This window comes from Gymnogyps californianus, chromosome Z, assembly GCF_018139145.2.
Source record: "Gymnogyps californianus isolate 813 chromosome Z, ASM1813914v2, whole genome shotgun sequence".
NCBI lineage: Eukaryota > Metazoa > Chordata > Aves > Accipitriformes > Cathartidae > Gymnogyps > Gymnogyps californianus.
Genome location: NC_059500.1, coordinates 59,577,684 through 59,598,678, shown reverse-complemented (window position 1 = coordinate 59,598,678; position 20,995 = coordinate 59,577,684). Strand labels below are relative to the sequence as shown.

Sequence of the window (20,995 nt, the reverse complement as noted above, 5' to 3'; positions counted from 1 at the left end):
TATATGCAGCAATTTCCAAATCACATTTCTGGTAACTTATGAAGGAGGATAAAAATTACTTCTTATGGACACACCGAAAATCCCAGAGTAGGACTGTGGAATTGGCACTGTGTAAATACACGGTAATCAGCAATTTTCTGAAATAGCTTATAGTCTAAATAGATAAAGCAGATTAAAAGCATACGGGAAAAAAACACAGCACAAAGAGATGAACTTATTCACGGCTGCACAGCATGCAAGGCTTCCTTTGTGCCCCACTCTTTGGGCCCATCCTGCCCTTAAATATTATTCACTACATCAAGTAAAATAAAACACAAATTTTAACTGAAATATCTAGTGGCCTTTGCTGGACTGAGGGGGAAGTTTAAAACAATGTATCTCCATCTTCCCTTCATTTTCCTGACCAATACATGTAAAACAGTTGATCCGTTAAGCATTCCAGGCAGGTGGCGTCAATGACTCATTCTGTCCAAAATTATGATCTTCACACATGATCTGATCATTCTTGACTGCATGCTGTTCTTTCAGGAAAACAGATCCTGTGTATCAAACCTGGTAGTGTTCTGTCCTACTCCATAGATAGGAATCTACGAAAGTCACTTTTATGAAAATTGAAGTAGTGTTCTCTTTAGTAATCTTTTCATCAAACACATTACAGTTTAATAGTGAAAGTTCACTGGCACAGTACAGGTCATTTAAATGTGACCCAACTTAATAGTCACAGTATCTGAAATATAATTTCAAAATTTCTGGGCATAAAAACACTAGTACATGTTTTACAGGGAAAGCAAACGCTGAAAAAAATACTTATTACAGCAATGAAAATATTCAACACATTCAGGAGTGAAATACTAGTTCTTCCATGAAAGGCAGAACTAACAGAGCCCTGTGTCACATGTATTTAACTCTTATCCTCATTCCCACCTATAACATTGTTTCCATCAGCAACCTCAAAGCAAAGATAACAGATACTGTGGGTAGTGTGACACTGTACTTGTTCTCATTGGCTGGCTATCATGCACACACAAATGTTTAAACACCATGTTCTGCCCGCCTTTTTCCCCGCATGGGCATTAATTTGGGTTTCTCTTCTCCAGCTAATTACCAGGTTTTATGAAACTATACGGAATTTTAGTATCTTCAAGATACACACCATGGTCCTTTCAAACAGGATTTATAGTTGTCAGGGATACGCAGATGGTCAAGTAAACAGTACACCTGACTAAGTTTTATTTCCGTAGCAGAAAGAGTTAAAAATAATATAGGTTGCTGCGTGAGGCACATCATTTCCTAATATGACTTCTCAGCTATGTAACATTTTCAACACAGGAATTCTAACGGCTATTTTTTACAGGTTTTTGTTTTGTTTTAAACAGAGTATCACCAATCAAATGTTTAAATACTTAACAGGTACTTAACCCTGGAAAAACAAGCCAGATATTCTTTTTTTGGTTGGTTGGTTGTTTTTCAAAAATCTTTTCTTCCCTTGATGTCAGCAACTATCCTATCTTCATTGTCCACTTTTTCAAGCTTTGTTTTAACCAGAAGCTCCCCCATGCCTCTGTGATTAAATCTAGGTAACATTTTTTCCTCATTTATGACCATCATGAAAAATAATATTCAGGGATTACCATCAGTTCAAGTACTGATATTGCAGCATTTTTAGTCTTCATACTTCTTAGTATATCCTGCAAGTCTAACAGCAGACAAAAAAAAGTTTTCCTGAACCAGCTACTGACTTATGCAGAAATCTGCTCTTGACTATGTTCACAAGCACCCAAACCAGAAAAGTGAAATTAGGTATTTTTTCTGCATTCGGACAAGATCTTCTCCGCTAGCTTGCACAGGCAAACCAGAAACTTCTTCCTTAGCGGAAAAGATATTTACTTTCATATATGAGAAGATTAACAGCTCGTTATACAAACAAGTAGTAAAGGATGCATCTAGTATCCCACATAAATTATGAGCTTGAAGATATCCTCCAGCAGTGTCTTCTAATTTACCTGTTTAGCAAATAGCACCTTGCCAGCTGAAAAGACAACCACTCAGGAGAAACTTTTAGGACAAAAGACCATTCCCTTATCTGCAGAGACCGTTGAAGGAAAATCCTGTATGTGAAAATCTCTCAGAATCAGGCTCAAGCATGCACAAAGAGCAATTAGTTCATGAACTGCCACAGGCCGTATGGATTTAGCTTATATATTCCACATGTGGTGCACACCCTAGCGATGGTTTCTTCTAAGGATTTCATGATTGTTCACTTCTTACATTGAAGTAAAACATGAATACTTCAAAAATCATGATGACTATCCAGCAGTTATACATTTTGTTCTCCTTCCAGGAAATGGATATGATGCATATACACAGGACAGCAACATGTATGAACCAACTGCCTCAGAAACAAGTTCTTTTGAAGATCTTTAAGCTTATTGAAATACAACAATTTGATATTTTATACGGACAAGCACTTTTTCTAAGAAATTCTCGAGTGACAATTTGGTAAAATGTTCATAATCTACAGTTTTCTCAGATACCCTCACAACTTTAGCTTCTCTTCTACAAGAAAGTCCAGATGCCAAAATTAAACTCAGATTCAGCAAACCAACAAGGCTAGCGAACCCACTATATATGGGAGAATTCTTAACTAGGTGTGGCCTATATTGATGTATATTATAGTCAAAGTAAGGATCCATCTGGTCAGTTACCTCCACTGACTCAGGGTGACAGAAGACAAGTGCAGCTATTAAGGTCCAAATGATTCATATCACAATCAATACCTTAAACTACAACTAAGAAGAACAGATCTTTCTCACACATGGATGGGCAGTTTTAGAATAGTGTAATATAACAAAACCCAGCTATTTTTAAAGGACAAAGCTCTCTAACTTCTGGCAGCTATTTTACAGTATAGGGTGCTTGGCTAAGCAAAAGATGTCAGACACTCTTTATCAGCATTCCTGTTGTCCTATAGTCTTTTCACCCATTTCCTCTCTGTCAGTTACCACTCCTGCACTACTGCTATTCCTTCTCTTCAAGGGTTATAAAGTGTTGATATATTGAATAGAAGGAATCAAAGTTTTGCATATTCTAAAACACTAAGATGAGCTTATTACTTACTCAAATTCTGTGGCATAATATTTGAAGAAGCCTATTAGCAAATCTCCAAGGCTTGATCCATTTTTTGAATGGTAAGGAGGAATGGTACGTGGAGCTTGATGAACAAGATGCAACTGCATAGTAGGATCAAAAGATTCCTGTCAAAATAAAATCAGAGAGTATATATATACACACACACAGCGCCTTAATCTAGGTGCATATATTTTTCACAATAAAAAAGCTGCCTATCATTTGCTTATTAGAAGTTCAAGGACAACTTACAAGCAAAAGACTCTTATTTATTTTGTGCTTCTCTGTTGGATACTAGTTACTCCCCCTGAACTCAGGTAGAAACATCTTGCACAGGAGTGTCTGAGACCATCCCTTGCCTTCTGTTTGCTAAAGAATTTTAACATGGGAGAGTCTTTGAGCTGGACTTCCGTTTACATGCTAGTAAAACCACATGAGCAGAAGCTGAGTAAGGTAGCCTGCACTGAGCTGGCTGCAGTTGAACTGAGATAGGGTAGGTGAAGCTAATGCACTTATCGACAAGTTCCCATAACTGTGGTACAGAAACAATCCAAAAGGAAGGCCTGACTTATTTTTCCCACAGCAGAGTTAAAATTGCATCTGAAACCCACTGGCTCTAATATGAACCTGCATCCTCTCACATCATGAGTTCAAGGACTGCAGCAGCACCTCCTCTAGCCAACCTATCTGAAAGAATAAAAAAAAAAAAAAAAGTTATACAAAAAACCTGAATACACAAAACACAGCGTTTAAGCTGAAGTATACTCTTCTTCGGGGGTGGGGGAAGAAAAAGTCAGGTTTGCTACAAACAAAAGTCACTATTGCTAGCTTAAAAAGGAACCTACACAAGACTAAATTAACATGGTTTTAGATCTCCTATACTGTTTGGGTGTCCATTGCATCCTTTAGATTCTTCTGAGAGACTGGGGTACATGGAGGAGAACAGATCTTCTCTTGCTAGAGAAACAATTTTTAAAACCTGGTAATACCCAGATACTACATTTTACAGCAATGATGTGTATTTTAAGGAAAATGAACCCAAGATACACAAGAGCAAGCTTTACATTGACAGAAAGAAATACATCTATGTAAATTCAGGGACCTATTCAGTCATTACTGTATCTCCCCTCTCACTCCTTTGTTATTTTAAAGAGTAGGATCAGGCATGACTCAAACTTTACAGTACTAGAATATCACTGGAAGCACTATACACTTAATACTGTTTCCATGTTCACGGCTGGTAGTGCTTCCTCTAAGAAAAATATGGTTAGCGATCAAACCAGTAAGACTGGAAGTTTGGGACTCCCGTCCTCTTTTGCCAATTCTAGCAAAACTTCCTGGAACCTTGTGCAACACCTTCTGGGAAAAAAGGTCATTCTTCCAGGTATGAAAAAATTCAAGTCTTGTTCTCCCATGATACAACTTCACATATAAAATATTATTATAGTTAGCAGAGCTCAGAATTTAACAGCTTACAATCCAACAGAACATACCAAAACCATGGAGACAGACAGACATAAAAAGCAGATATGCAGCCTATAAAGATCTAAAAGGGGAACAGCTCTTCCTATGTTATACAGTATATACAGTTTTAACCCTAACGTTAATCAGACGGGTACTAGAGTGAAAGTCACTCCTTGCCCATTCCCACAGAAAGCTGTAGAAGAGTCACAACAAATGAATTTAGTATTAGCAGTATAAAAGCTCACGAGGAAACGGACACAGGGGGCAAAAAGGGAACGACAACAAGGGCTGCTGACCTCCAAAAAATACAAAACAGAAATGCAATGAAATTACTACAACAGATGTCTACTAAGACTAGTAAGTAAATGTTTGGAGGCAGCAGACATTTTTGAAAAGGACAACAAGATTTTTTTTTTTTTTTAATGCTTTGAATGTTCAAATGCCTGAGAACTTCTCAACTGCAAGAAAAATCTGCCACCACAGTCAGGCTGCCATCCTGAGCAGCTAAAAAGTTAGACTTTGGGATATTATTTTTCAGAATAATAAGCAAGCTATTTTCTTTAACACTATTACAAACTTTGAGAGGATGTTGCTTTTTTCTTATCAATCTTGACCTTAAGTACATTTTATTTGGTTTATATACCGATCACAAGTAATTAGTTTTTATTAGTGTTTGTACATAATCTGAATAAGAAAAAATAAATCAACAATTATACTAATAGCAAAAGACAATATATTAAATAGAGTTGTAATAAAACTTATGGCAAAAAAGGAGAATACATGTGTGCCTGTGTGTATGCTTACATCCAGAAAAAAACAAAAGAGCAAAAGAATATCAAATACAACTTTATCCAAAGGTATTTTTTCAGGAAGATATTAGCAGTTAATGAAATAAGAAGTTACAAAATCCTGCAGAGTTTTAAAATCACAGATCTGTATTTTGAAAAGGGTGATTATAATAGAAGCATAGTCCAGATGAAGGCATTTTTCAGGCTATTTAGTTTGTCTGTTTCTTCACTGAATTTGCAACTGACCAAAAGTCATGTAAGCAACAGTGATAAAACCAAAAGACTCCTCATTTGAGGAGCAGGAAATGGACCACAAAGATTCCCACCCATGACAGAAGATATAAAATTCCTAACCTGCATTAGAAGGCAATTTTCTGAATCTTCATCTAGTAATTAGCATTAAAACTCCTCAATTGTGCAATCTAAATTTATGATGTTTAATTTTTTTTTTTTCAAAAGCAAGTTCAAGTTTATGAAACCTGCAGGTCCAAGTTTTACCATGTATATTAAGTACACTTGCCTCACAAAGGTCAGGCAAATCAAAGTTTTCCTTACTCAGAAAGGCATTTGCCTTCAAAAAATAAAGGCATATTATTCTATACAAGTGCTCTAGTAAAAATGCAAGTTACGGTCTATAGCAGCTCATCATTAAAAAACCTAACCACCTAGTTTAAGAGACACACGTATAAATAATTCCCATCTCCACTTGCTTTAGTGTTTATACCACTATGAAAATGACTCTTAAAAAGACAATGAAGTATTACAAAATAAAAAGCATGACTGAAACTACTTTTCTGGAAGAAAAGATTTTTTTTTACACTAACTAAAGTAAACTGCTAGTCACATGTTTCTAATACTGTTAGTCAACTTTTTTTTTTTTTTTTTTTTTTTTTAAACACTGCGAGTTGCTCATAACCCCATGTAGAAGAAAAAGAAGTGTTTCACCCTTCTGAAATACAGAAAATTTGTTATGGAAGAAATTGCTATTACCAGATTAGAAAGTTTTACATGTAAAACCAAATTAATCATTACTTAAAATTGGGTATGGGGAAGATTTAATGAAAACTTCTGTCAAGATGTACCAATATTCAATATATCAATAACCAACAGTGTAATTTGTTTAAGGTCATTTCTTAACAAAGCAACCACTCAGTGTCCAGTGAACAAGAGGTCAGACCAGTCACAGGATACCTAGGCTTATTTTTCTGCTTTGCCACAGACAACCAATGAAAATCCATTTAACTCATGTTTATACTCATAAAAAGTGCAACTCAAAGAGTGAACCAAATTGTATCTGTCCAAGGACTGACTCCCATGCATGAAGGAGCTACAGTAGGCACCATCCCATCTTCTGCCCCACCCTTTGCAAGATATGACTGCTCATGAAGCTGAGGCAGCAGAAACAAAAACATGCTCATGCTAGAGTCCACGAAGTTCACAATCCAGAGCACTAGTGGAGACCCACCTCCATCTGAATTTAAGCTAATATGCCAGGCTGCTCTGGAACATTGGAGACTCAGGCACACGTTCCATTCTGACTCCCAGTTGCAGCAATGTTCACCTCTGGCAAACACACAGGCAAAACAACCAGAAGCCATAACCGTCTAAGCTACCACAGGTTCTCCAGAGCTCATCTGTAAAAGTCTTGACTTGCATCCAAGTTCTATATAGACTTCTGAACCGATCAACACATTTTGTGGGCTACTCTCATCTACCCCATCTGGCTGGTGGGGCAGGAAGCCCCAGAATCCAACCCCACATTTGATATGGTCCAACACTCCCTCTAAACTAAGCAGATGCAAAACACATCAGCTCGCTGCCAGCTGGAGACTCCCCCATGGCAACAGAATGCACAGGTGGGCAGATCCGGTGGCTTTCCAGGACTTCACCCTTCACATCTGCAGTAGGGATATACTGAGTCACAGAATCTGCTTTTTGTTTCTCGCTCACGGTAAGCATGTCTTTTTTACACAGCACCTACAATTTAAAACAAGCAGTTTCCTTCAAAGCGCAGAATTATTTTCAGGCTGCAGAAAGAGCTGCAGATTTGATTTAGAAAAATTGTAGGTAGGGTGGTTTGTTTCAGAAGGGGAGCAGCAGTATTTATGTGTAGTATCAGGATGGAGACACAGCTTTGACCACCTACAACCACAAGAAAAACGTATGGTTTCTCTGGATACTGACATTTGCCCGTGCTTTGTAATTATTACCACAAGCTACAAGACCAGAACTGTTTTGGTGTATTTCTCATTTTCATTTTAAATTTCTTTGCAATATAAGTATTCAGAAAATGTAACTTTCACAATTTTTAAACACTTAATTATATTCCTAAAGGAGACAGTAGACCAAAAATATTTGCAAATTTCTAGCATAATTTTTTTTATCCTAATCCATAGTTTTGATTTGGTTTTATAGTAAGCATGTATAAAATATTATTTTTATTTTATTAGCAATCCTAGAATATTTAGTCCATCCTCCAAATGCAAGATAACTAACAAAAACAACAACAAAAATATCTACATTGAAACACGGTAAAAAAAATGCTATTCTTACAGAACCTGCAAGTGATTTACCACTTTCACATGACACAAGATGAAACCTTGCATTTAGTACAAATTCATTACATTTTTCAGCTTACGGTATTGTATACTTTTGCTTTAATCATTTAAGTTACTAATATCTGTATAGTGCTCTGAAGGCCTTTACACAGTTCAAAGACTACAAATATAAATGTTTGCATTATTATTACAAAGGAGTCAAAAGTTACCAATTCGTACAGCTGTTTTCTTTAAATTACGTGCTACACAAAACTTAAAATACTACCGCATATGAGCTTTAAGCAAACATAATTAGCAAATTTAGCAATTCAAAAAACCCATCAGATAAAGCTAAGTGTACAAGAAATGAGAAACAGCTTCAAATGCTTTTGAGCACTAACAATGAAGAAATTAGAAGGTATATAGTACAGTAAAAAAATCAGAGGAAAAAATAAAGACCATAAACATTTAGCACAGGTATGCCTAAGCAGGTTTACAAAATAGAAATAAAACTGCAGCGTACTATAGCTCAAAGCTTTCTTCTGCATCTCGATTATCCTAATCACCCCAAATGGCTGACACCACAGTATTTTCTCCCTGATGTACAGTGTCATCAAATATTCCCATTTCAGCATTATAGGAAATATATGCAAAAGAAAGAATGGCTTTCTGATACTACCTCAGCACAATTATCAGCAACAGTAAAAAACCATACATAGACAGTGACACTGAACTATGGCAACTATGAATAAAGAAAAATTTAAAAAGTGACATTTGAGAGGAAAGGTAAGGAGGAAGAAATTGAGGAATTTCTGTAAATAAGTTATAGCATAGAACTAGTCAGCAATAGCTCTTTTGTCCCCAGACAAATATGTAGGAGGGTAGTTCTTATTTCTAAGTAATCTTCCTTGGATTAAGTCTCACTAATTACAGTCTTAATTCTGCAGAGGATCAAAGCATACTGATTCACAGAGTTCTCTGGAAATCAACAGAGTATGATCTGGACCTAACAGCAATGTCCCCAAAAGGTGTTTTCTTGTTGGACTGTAAGCCCAGTTTTGTGAGGTCTCAAAAGTCCCCTTAGTAAACATGTATCATTCACTCTCTGCACCCAGAAATAATCAGGCAACTCCACAGCTGTGGAAAGGTACGGAATTCTGAAACACCACAGCTGGAGGAAAAAACACTACTAAATGTATTAAGAAATAAGAATCAGAAAGTTACAGATCACACAGGGATGTTTTCAGGCCAGCATAAAGAGAATTAGGTCAGCAGCTCTCATTAGCACTCGTTTCCAACTGTGTCTGAAATCTTCTCATAGATAACAGACCGTTTCCACTAAAGAAATTATCAAAAGCAGAAAATAACCTTTTTCACACTTACGTTTAGTGTATCAATGACCAGGCTTACAGACTGTGTTTAACTTAATCCATCAAAGATATTTAAGAATTCATATATTTTAGATAAGCAGATTTATATACATATATGATGTAGTAAATTCATAAGAAACACTTACTGGGTAATTTTTTTGGAGGGATGGAAGGATGGGTTCAGGTAGGGCTATAAAAAAAAAAAGTTTAAAGTTGCCGTGATTCATGTAATTCACAGGAAACAATATCATATTAACTACACCAAAGGGTTGGACTGAAATTCCATCTTAAAAACATCTATCAGGAACTTCACTTTCATGCATTTTGTAAAATAAAAGTTATTCGGCAAATCTTTCTATTACTTTATTTTGTATATAGTATAAGGAGTTAATTCAGCTAGGGGAAGCTGTTACTAAGATACTACTATTTGTAGAAGACATGAAAAATTCTACAGCAGCTGGGTATGACTTCACTTTTAAAATTCATCTTAATTCATGGCTATAAGAAAATTATCTAGATTCCCTACAGGAAAAATCAGAGCTTCACTCTTTTTTTTTTTTTTCCCCCCCTACATCTAATACAATATGATTCAATCACAACACAGGAAGTCTCCAAATACTGCAAAAGTACACATTCTTCAGCTGCAAAGTATTACATACGGAGTCTCCAAAAGTAAGCTAAAGATAAAATGCCCAACATACTTAGTAGGCATTGCTAGCAAAATCCCCATAAAATACATAAATACAGTCTCATGCTGTTAGGTGGTCTACTAAATGGCAAACAGGTTATAAAGCTAGTGCAGACGTTAACGATACTAACAAACGTTAACGATACTAACAAACACAAGATGAACTAAACAATTGTAACTTTTATGAAAGTCATGGATGGGGAGAGCATCTATTGCACAATACAAATAGCAGGGAAAAAACTCATCTCCCAGGTTAGGTAGTCCTACAGATAGACAGAAGAAAATCCCGAAGTATTCACATCCCACTCAAGCCTTAGAGCAGCTGCAAAACTGTTAGAGTGCTCCTCATACTAAAGCTTTAACATCATGTCTTCAGCGTGGTTTTTTTTTAAACAATTGGTCTACATCATTCACTAGGCAGAATGATAATTAAGTCCAGCACACAGGACTTCGACTGGGGACTTAATTCACCCTTCAGACAAGGTCTCACAGGGAAAGAGATGTTACAGAATCCTTTTTCCATAGGGACTAAGAATCAGAACAGCAGAATTCTCAGAACATGCTTGGGATATCTTCAAAGGGTATACCATATTAATCAGCAGGACTGCTAAGAATATGATCACAGCTGCTTTAATAATATTTTTATTTTGTTTGTGGGTGTTTAGAAATATGCAAAAGCATCTTATTTCTGCAACATCTTGGATAATTTCCAGTTCTCTGTCACACTAAAATAAAAGGCAATAAAATCTGAGCACTACAAGCAATCAAAATATTTTATCTGGGTCTATATGCTATACTAAGAGGATGGAGTTAAGGGGAAAAGTTACCACTTACCACTAGCATTTGCCACACGAGTTTTCGTTTTGTTACTGTACAAGATAGTTGGACCTGTTACCTCGAGGAAAGTTCATGTACAAGACACTGATATATCTACAAAATAAACTCAAGCCACACTAACCTTAGATCCAAAGACATCCACACAAGAACATGGAAATGGATTTAGTAAAGAAGTTTGCCTAGTGAATACAGGGACACTATTTACTGCAAAAGAAAGCTTTTATTTTTATTTTTTTCCCTCCCAAGTAACATCAACAAAAGCTCTATTACAAATTCTATGACTAGGACACAAGCTACTTTCAGTAGCATCACATGCATGTAGCATAAATGAAGGGGGGGGGGGGAACAAACCAGGTTAAAATCTGCATGAATAAAACATCAGAATCTAAACAGCTGGTGCTAGATACACGTCCAGAGACACACTTCAGCCTTTTTTTAGCAGAAAAGGCTGATGAAGAACAGGTAAAAGGCTCCTCTTTGGTTTGCGGACTGCTGATAATTCCCAGGCAGCTGACCGATCACAGTTTTGCATGAAAAGGATTATCTGAACTTTTTTTTCCCCTTCCCTTCCCTAGACAGCTGTGGCACCTGCCACAGATGACTATAGCAAATGCCCTCATGCTTGCAGGGTTGTTAACATTCTGGCAAGCCTTACACGTTTATACTTCCTTGTAACTCCTACCCTCTTCCCTTTTGTGCGTTACTTTTATGCAGAGCTCAGTAATTGGCTATCCATGACTGCATACAGCATGCAATACAAGTCTCTAGAATAACTGTGATACAATGAAAATGGATTTGGAGAATAAATTTCAAAGTGAAAAGACCTGTTTCCATTAAAAGTGTAACACTAACTATCAAATGCTTATCAAGTCACTATTAAGATGGTCACTAATTGCTAGACCATGTGAAGATACTTCTCTTCTCCTGCTTGTGCTTCACCTTTGCACAGCAATCTTCACATCCAGTAGTTCCCAACATTTTCAATCCTGTATCTAATAATCACTTCGGCATTTTTAAGTTCTTTGCCATTTCATCTCCTCCAAGTCAACATTTTTTTGTTTGATTAATTCCCCCCCCCCCCCCCGAGTGTGTATTAAGGATCTACACTGAAGTACTCAGTCACCTACAGTATGGTTTCAGAGCTGTGACAGACTTGGCCACATTTTTTCTTTCCACAGAAACAAAGAAATCTATGGAATTCCACCATAGTAGATGTAGAGAAAGAAAACATAGTCACTGGATAGCCTAGCTTATGTCCTACTGTCCTCATGATTGGTACATTAACAACAAGCACACAGTATAGGCATCAAAGAATTCAGAAGTAACCCAGACAACTGGATCCCAAATACACAAAACGCCCTCCTAGGTCCTCTACTACACGTACTGTTCAGCTGAAAGCAAGCCACCAGCTTGAGTCAACTATCATAAAAAGCTTTCCATCCTAGTACAGAGTGGGTGTAGCATGATCTTGAAACTAATAAATAGTTGGCTATCCACTCCACAGCAAGTATCTACATTCCAGGCCAAACAAGCTGTCAGAGGAGCTAAACATTGTTTCTACCCGATTTAAAAAAAATTAAAACCTACACAAACTGACAAAGAGGAAAAGTCTAAAATGAGAACCTATGCAATTTGTCCACAGATACGATCATAAAATTTTAAGAACCAGTTGTCATTAAAATGACATGAACAATAATAATCAGCACATTACCAAAAAATTACAACAAAGATGTAGAATGAATACAAGCAGCAAAATACAGTCTATACATGAACTGACAGGAATTAAGAAAATACTTCTACAAGCATGTTATTCCACAAGAGGTACACTTCAGGGGTTCCTTGCGCTCCTTTCTGAAGCCACTTATCTCCCAATAAACAACCAAGAACCTCATACTGATCTAAATGATTTCTTAAATGATTCCTTAAGCAAGAATTGCAAACTACAAAAATCACAAAACGTGGACTTCCTCTAATGAAAGAAAAAAATAGGGGGATAAACTCATTTCAATCTATTCCTCAAAAACATTTCTGGACTGCATGGGTTTCTTGAATTCTCAACAGGGATCCTCAGTTTCTCAGGTAAAGCTCTCCAGCTCCATACACATGTTCAATGTTTCAATATATTGAAGTCACAAGAAAAGATACTGCTACTGGCAGTCAAATATCCCAACTTCTAATGGTCTTAAAGACAGTAATCAGTGGAAAAATCTAACCACATGGTAGTGCATTCTTGCATATACATGCCCCCCATGTTCAGTCGTTCACTCACCAGAAGACAGAAAAATGACCCCACAGCATTTGTTGTCCCTGTGAACTTTCTGGGAAGTTCCCAAATTAAAAAAAAAACAAAACAAAAAAACCCAACAAACCAAAAACCACTGAAATTGTTATGTTTAGGTTTTTCCCTTTGTTAAAGGGCAGATTTCTGTTAACTAGAGCTTGAGTTTATTTTATAGTTACACAGTGTTCTGCAGGTGTATTGATTTTTTTTTTTTTTTTTTAAACCTTTTTAAAGCTGGTAACTCTGCCTCCAGAGAAGAGGTCCACTTGTTAAAGAAAAATGCAGCACTAAGGAAAGGGAGTAAACCCACTTTATTTTCAGATTTTTCTGTGTGGAAGATGACTCCTGCTGGTGTTTAATTTTATTAAAGAGGAAAACTACACAAATACAAACTTAAAAGGGACAGTTTCAACATGTAAAAAAAAAATACTTACTCTGTAAATAGTGCAAAACCATCAACACAAGACTATAGCTGCTTAAAGTACCACGACTGGCATCATTTATGTCATGAAAACTCGCCCACTTCTTAACAACAAGTACTAGTGGACGAACTCGATTCTCAACTGCAAGTAAAATAAATACATCTCAAAAAAAGCACATTTAACTAGACAACAATCAATCAACATTTGTTCCTACTTGATCAACACGATACTCTTGTATTCTAAGGTTACCTTTTGCAACTATTTTATAGAATTTACTTAGTTATTCTACAACTACTATCCATCTTATAAAAATCAGAAAAAAATATTTGCATTTGAAAACAGTCTTTTGAGTAGTAAGATCCACAGACACATTACAAGGGGTACGCCAGGTAACTTGCAGATAAGACAAAACTGGATGCATCAGTCAATGCAGCAGTGTCACATTCTACTTTTAAGTTCTCTCCAGTTCATTGTACTAATTTTCCCTGAATTAACTTGCTGCCAGGACAGACCACATCTACTTTTTATTTTTTTTTTAAATTTAGGTTATATAAACTTTGAGGGCAGGCAAAAGAATTCTCCTGGTTGGAGGACACCGAGGTCATTCTTAAGTTTTCCTCATAATCCATGAAACCAGTAACCCCTGCATACAAACATTAATTTTAAATTTGCCTTGTCCTCAATAGCTTTTTATGTAGATGAGATGTTGGATACAATAACTCATTAAATCAAGACGTATGCTTTTCATGAGGAAAGACATAAATACAGTCATATTCCAGGTATGATCTTCTGAATTTCTGAGGAATATAGATAGCCTTCTAATTAAAGTAGTAATCTGTTGTAGGGAGATGTCACTCACCACCACCTCCTAGGGACCTCGCAGCGCACTTAATTTATTATTTGCGGGTATTTGGAAGCAGATCATCAGCTCAGTCAAGTGCCTTATGATGGCCTTACAATGCCTTACATGTTCTGGAGTATCTTTTCTAACGTGACATCATTGTGCAAAGTTTTGTATTCTGCATATCAGGACAGGAATATATCAATAGGTAATCACTTTATCCAGGACAACAGGCATCCTACAACAGCACCAGTCGGGGTGCACTCTGTTATTCTGAACACGCTATTAAGCATGCGATTTTCTCACAACCTGTTCACAGTGGTTCAGCACACATGTCCCTGTAAGTAGTACTCGTCTCGGATGAATGTCCTAGATTTGGAAGACCTCTCAGAAACAACAAAACTCCTTACCACCTGTCACCTCATTCCCAACATTATTCACCAGTGGTTGAACTAAAAAAATATGACTATTAGTATACTAACTGTGAGATACAGAAGAATTACTGTACAGACATCATATGAACATGCATTAACTGAAATACAATTTTTCCATGAGAGAAAAATGCAAATAGGCTCAAATTCCAAACAGGACTCTTCTGTGTGTGTGTGTCACAGTAGAAAAGTTCTCTTTTTTGTTGACCTTATTCTGAGATAAGATTTTCTGTCTGCTAGTGCCTGTAATCAGTATATAACAAAGTTAGTGTGCAACACGGCCAGTAAACTTTTCCTGATACTCTTTCATCACTCAACAAGCTACCCCCCTCAAGAAAATGCCCAGTAATGTCATTTGCTGAAAGCTAAAAGGTCCAGCTTCCACTAACTGAAAAATACCTACCATCGATTGCTGATTTAATTGCAGACATGCCTCCTTAGGCAAACAACTGATAACACAACAGCACAGACTTCAGTTTCTAGCTCTGCTTAATCTACCTACATTTTCTGTAGACAGTCTGCTTCACTTTGCCATATCATCTTTGATGTTTTCTACAGCACCTATGCACCAACATAGAAGAGTGATTTCAAAACATACAGAAGAGCATCCACAGAAATATTTATGAGTTTGTTTGGGTTTTTTTCAATCATGTTCACTAAGATAACTAGTCCCTTGTTTGCCTTAGCATCTAATTTGTTCTAATGGAACAAAGAGACCCATATATCTTCCACATGAGAGGTAATTTGATCTTTTTTTCTCCCATGCAGGGTGAAGCCCTTCAGCCACAGATTTAAGTTAGCAGGCTAATACATTTAATGCTATCCACTCTGGTTGATATGACTTATAAAAGTATGTAAAGAGACTGTCTGATAAAAGTTTCCATTTGCTTTGGTTTGCCTTATGTCACCTGAGAGTTTTGTGGTCCAAAGAAGACAAGACAGACTACTCTTGATACAGTTTGCCTATTTAGGAAGGTCTAGCACATTGAGGAGATAATCTTTTCTATCACAATTCTCCCTTACCTACTAACTCACTCCTTGACCTCAAGAAAATAACAATATTTATCTTTCATCAGGAGACAAAGTTAATTTTGCTGGCCTTATAAAAGTGGGCCCCAAGGCAGAACAGAAGAAAAGGTGGGATACTAGGACCCCTTCCACTGCTCTTTTCATATCTGGACTCTTGTCTGCCCTACAGTGATTTGCTGAGAGGGATACGGGAAATCTGTGGCAGAAGCTAGGAACAACTATATCAACATTAGATTTGGTGAAGTGACCCCTCACCTGTAGCCATGAATGACAAAGATTATTTCCCTAACCTTTTTAAGCTTGGAAGGAACTCCTTCTCCAGGCATACCGCTTCCTGGACGTATGAAGAAATCACAGTTAACCAACTGATCCAGGACAAGTTGTAGACCCTCCTAGTAATGTGAGTATGAAACACTGAAACTACTCTGACTGAAATATCAGTAAAAATTTACTAGTAAAGGTAACTTCTACAGATAACTTCCTACCCTAAATAGAAAGGAATTCCTGTACGCAAGAACTGAAGAAGGTGGTAAAGGAAGAACCGCAAATGGCCTAGAAGAACTAGCCTGAGGTCCAGTCCTTATGTATTTAACCGCCAAATGACACTGTGATGCTAAGTAAGAAAACCTTAGTTTAGCACCAAGAGTGCTGTTCTTATTTTTTTCTCTTCAGAAGTCTGTTTCACAATCTCTCCCTAAAATGCAAACTCCTGAGGAGACACACACCAGTTTTGTTTTGGGGTTAGTATAAAAACTGAAGCAATATTTTGGATTTCCAAGGAAAGACTGTAACAGCATACAGACACAGCTAGCTATCAGCCACACATCCTATCAGTGGCTGTAAGGAAATAAAAGAAACTGGAGATTATACCTCTAGATAATCACTAGTATAACGATCTCGTTATCTGCAGAATACTGAAGCAGCCCTTGTAGTAGATATGTGGACCTTAATATGAAGAATCTTTGTTATCTGCTGAATATTATAATATTCAATCAAAAACATAACTAGCTGATATATCAGTTTTCTCCATACATTTAGAGTGAGCAACAAGAACTTATCTTAAAGCTATCTAATGCAGCTAATTAGGTAATTTTATATATATACAGTAACCTAATATATTCAACTGAATTTTAATAGTCTATCAATACCAAAATACAAATTCAAAAAGCAAAGCTTGTAGAAATAAGAAAATACATTAAAAACTTACTGCATGCATAGGTTCTCAGAAGGAATGTATTTCTTATTCCTACAACATTGTTTACATTCAAGTCAAACTCCACACAGCTATTGGGGAGGAGAAAAGAAAAAGAATCAAGCATCATGGTATTCAATTTCAGAATATTTATTACCTACTTAGTGACAGAGGTGGAGAAATGTAACTTTAAGATAATACTCTAGAAACTTTCTTCAGAGTTTTGATGCTGTGATTTCTACTCTGGTTTTGTTTATAGTACTTGAATTGCTTATAGACTTGAATTCCATTGTTATAAAAAGGTAAGTATTGTTTTACATAGAGAATACATGTAGATCCAAATTTAGACCTTAGGACAACTTAATACATAAAATATTTTTTTTGATTTTTAACAAATCTTTCTCCCAACTAGACTTGCACTGCATGATTTACTATGGACAACTCTTGATGCCAGGAAGGATTCTCTGCGGTATTAGTTTCGTAAATCGTGCCAATGAACTGAGAAGGAGAATTGGAAGAGGTCAAAAGGTAAGAATCTCTTTTCTGCAATGATGGTCAGAGACAATCAGCAAGCACTTTGAAATGAAAACTGTTTATTAGTAAACATTGCATGTTTTGTGATAAAACAGTTTTAATAACTGTTTCATGCTGTTAACAGCAAACAAGGCAAACAAGCACTACCTGCTTTATTTGTATCACATCCCACCCCAAAGTTTGAATTTCATACTGTATATACAGCTTAACTACTCACAGTACTCAAGAAACAATATTAAATTCATAGTCAACAAGCTATAGCAACACTAACTCGCAACAAGAAGAGCCTATTATTTACAAAGAAGTAACTATCTGCGATGTTCAGCTATTTCCATTTTATATATCCAAGTCTCATTTGCACAGCATTTGTTTGCCTGAATATTCCTCTGGATTTTCTTGAATTATTGCAAGGGGAACATGGACTTGGAATTGTTTAAACTGGATAAAACACATTAATTTGATGCCTACAAAAGGTTTTTGACATCATTAACTACATTAAAACATTCTTTGCATCGAAATATTACATAAATTTAAACCTGAATTAATATCAAGCATAACTTTTTAGATGTTTTAAAAGCATAGCACATAATAGTACAGGAAAAAACCAAGCTTGAGCTACTGCTTGACAGTTGTAAAAATAAGTATAAACACCAGTAAGAATTAGTTGTATGTGCAAATATAATGAAGAAATACGTCAGGCTGCATGTGTCATTCCAGTTAACCCCAAGTGACATGATTACTATTTAGCAGATGCTGGTATTGCAGTTATTTTGTTCTTTAATATGCACATGTAATAGATGTTGCAATTATGGCAACTGAAAAAGGTTTTGTATTGTTGGGACTCAAGTTCTACTAAAAGCACTATAGGAGAGGAAAAGAGTCAACTGCACATCAAATGTAGCAGAAGAGGAAGCTTTTGCATCCTCTGTAGTACAGAAATCTTGTTAATTAATCAAAGGCTTGTCTGGTAGCAGAGCCAGCACTGGAATTATTTCCTGGGAAAGACTACAAAAAAAATAAGATAGTAAGTCTTTAAGTGCAATGGATCTTTCCTTACTGTTATAGCGCTAAAAAAAACCTTTAAGATGAAAAAGGAAAACAAACACAAAGTGAATGCTTTCTTGTTCACCAAATCAAAGTAAGTGGGAAATGGCAGTTTTCAAGTATATATGGACCATTGGCAACACATTAGAATCCAGATGCAGAGATACCACCCAATGAATTCTACCATCTTCTCCCAGCAGCTGGGCATTAAGAAAACTGGCTTTCACAGGAAGCTTGTCATGTTTAGTTTTGGCTAAAACAAGCTTAGCACCCTGGGTACAGAATATCCAATCCATTTTTCAAGACCTGTGTGAAAAAATGAATGAGTGTCCATGTATGTATGTGTATGAGCCTACGAAACACAGAGGCCAGTAAGAGATTGGAAAGAGACAGATGCTTAAATAAAGAGACAAAACACGAGGTGACAGGTTATGTAAGAGTAAGATAACTGGAGGGGGGGGGGACCCAAAAAAAACCCAACCCAAAGTCATGTTGTTCCCTGCTGCTCCCCTCTTCCAGAAGAACAACACAGGAAACCAGATGGTGAACAGTACTGGTTTTTTTCCTCTGAAAAAGGTAATGGGCAGCTTTTAGTCTAAGAAGATTATACTTTGATTTAGTAGGAAATAAAGAATTCTTTAAGTCCTGTCTGTAAGGTATATGAATATCATGACTGTTACTTTTTTTTGCAAGTGACCGTAGTATGGGCTATAAATGCCTACAAAAAGACTTCAATCTTCTGATATAACCACTGCCATACTTAAAGTTTCTTTTTAAAGTTTATTTTCTGATTTTTAAATTGGGAAAAAAAAAATCTTGCTATAACCCCATGATTTATTCAATATTTGTACCAGGAATTTACCATTTTGTGTATCTATGAAAAAAGTAGCATTGCTATATGTCACTAAGTCATACAACCCAAATTTTAGCTTGACAAGTTTAATACTTTCAGAAAGCATCAGAGAAACAACCTTCTGTACTGGTAAAGGACAAAGTTACTAGATAAAAATTATTCAAATTTTTAAAAGGTAGGCAAGTATACAGAAGTAAATATGGGATTAGGTGTAAACAAAAAAAGTATAAAGCAAAAACCCTAACAAGTGTTATATACTCAGATGCAAGAAAAACTTAAATGGATGATATTTATTAGTTCAAATTGGAAACATGACAGATTCAGTTTTATCACAGCAGGGTTTCTGCCCTGATAAAGGTATATTGTGATAAAAGCATATGGTGATAGGCTTTTATAAAAAGAGGCCAGAGAGGTGGGCTTATTTGCTTTTAAAAGACACAGACAGGGTTACAAAATTTTAGAAGCATATAGGCAGGATAAGACAGATACAAGAGAGTTGTTCAAAGTCCTATTTACAAAGAATAGTCAAACTACGTTATTACACGAAGGTGATACATATAAGTCTTACAAAATCTAAGCCCATAAATATAGGAAGATTTGAACATGACTCAGACTCCCAACAGATTTGAGTGCTTTGCACAATTTTTTTGTCAGACACTTATCGCACACAAGAAATACATTGTTCTGTCCTAGTACATCCCTCTCGATTATTCATCTTCACGTCTTCATAATGAAGATACAATGAATACAGTAACATACAACACATCCACTTCTCTCCAATTACTTCCCCCTTCTAAAAAAAGGCCATAAAATTAGTACCTAACACTGTGAATAGAACATGCAATACTACTTTGTTAAACACAGAATACCTCCCTAGAAGACAGAACATGCTCTTCTAAAATGAACAAAAAGTTTTTAATCGAGAAAACAACATAATCACAAGAAACTAAAGTTTGTTTTAATGTTGTTTGTACAGTGTAAGAGCTGTGAATTAGTCCTTAAGTAGCTCAATAGTTATGTTTGTACAGCAAGCAAAATTATCTTTTACAAGTTTTCTTCCCACCGTTGTTTTTCCGTCATGAACCATTTGTCAACTGGAGTCCACTATATACAAATAACCCATAGAAATATGTGATGTACTGCTACTGATTCACATCACAGAAACTAAACAGCATCTCAACCACAAGAGGTGTTTCAGGCCATCAAGAAGTAAGCTGACTGCCACTGCACACTAGCTGTACAAATCTGTAATGCAACTACAGTACAACACAAATAAGCAAAGCATGACTTCAGTGGGACTACTCATATGGACAGTACATAGAGTACTTTCCCATATCAGAGTCTAAAAAATGATGTTGAACAGAATACTTGCCTGACTTTATCCCTGAACTTCACTATTGGCACTTTTGCTCGAATCAGCTGAGGTCGCTCAATGTAGCTTGCTGAAAGGGAGAAAAATATGCAATTCATTTTCATGTAAGATGCTGATCTTAAAAAAAGATCCTACAGTGGAGTCATATTGACTGATTTACAGAAAATAATAGCTTATTAAATTTAG

General features: G+C 36.2%; 1 protein-coding gene across 2 annotated transcripts in view; it reads right to left on the bottom strand.

The window, feature by feature from the left end:
- Positions 1-20,995, bottom strand: part of TENT2 (terminal nucleotidyltransferase 2) — a 46,246-nt gene that overhangs the window by 10,772 nt on the left and 14,479 nt on the right. The window contains exons 8-12 of one of the 2 annotated variants that reach the window (XM_050913175.1): positions 20,810-20,879; positions 17,022-17,098; positions 13,526-13,654; positions 9,432-9,475; positions 3,118-3,254 (exon numbers count right to left, since the gene is read on the bottom strand). In XM_050913175.1, coding sequence (XP_050769132.1) covers positions 3,118-3,254; positions 9,432-9,475; positions 13,526-13,654; positions 17,022-17,098; positions 20,810-20,879 — 457 coding nt within the window. The remainder of the gene's footprint in view (positions 1-3,117; positions 3,255-9,431; positions 9,476-13,525; positions 13,655-17,021; positions 17,099-20,809; positions 20,880-20,995) is intronic. The other variant, XM_050913176.1, reaches the window with a different exon arrangement.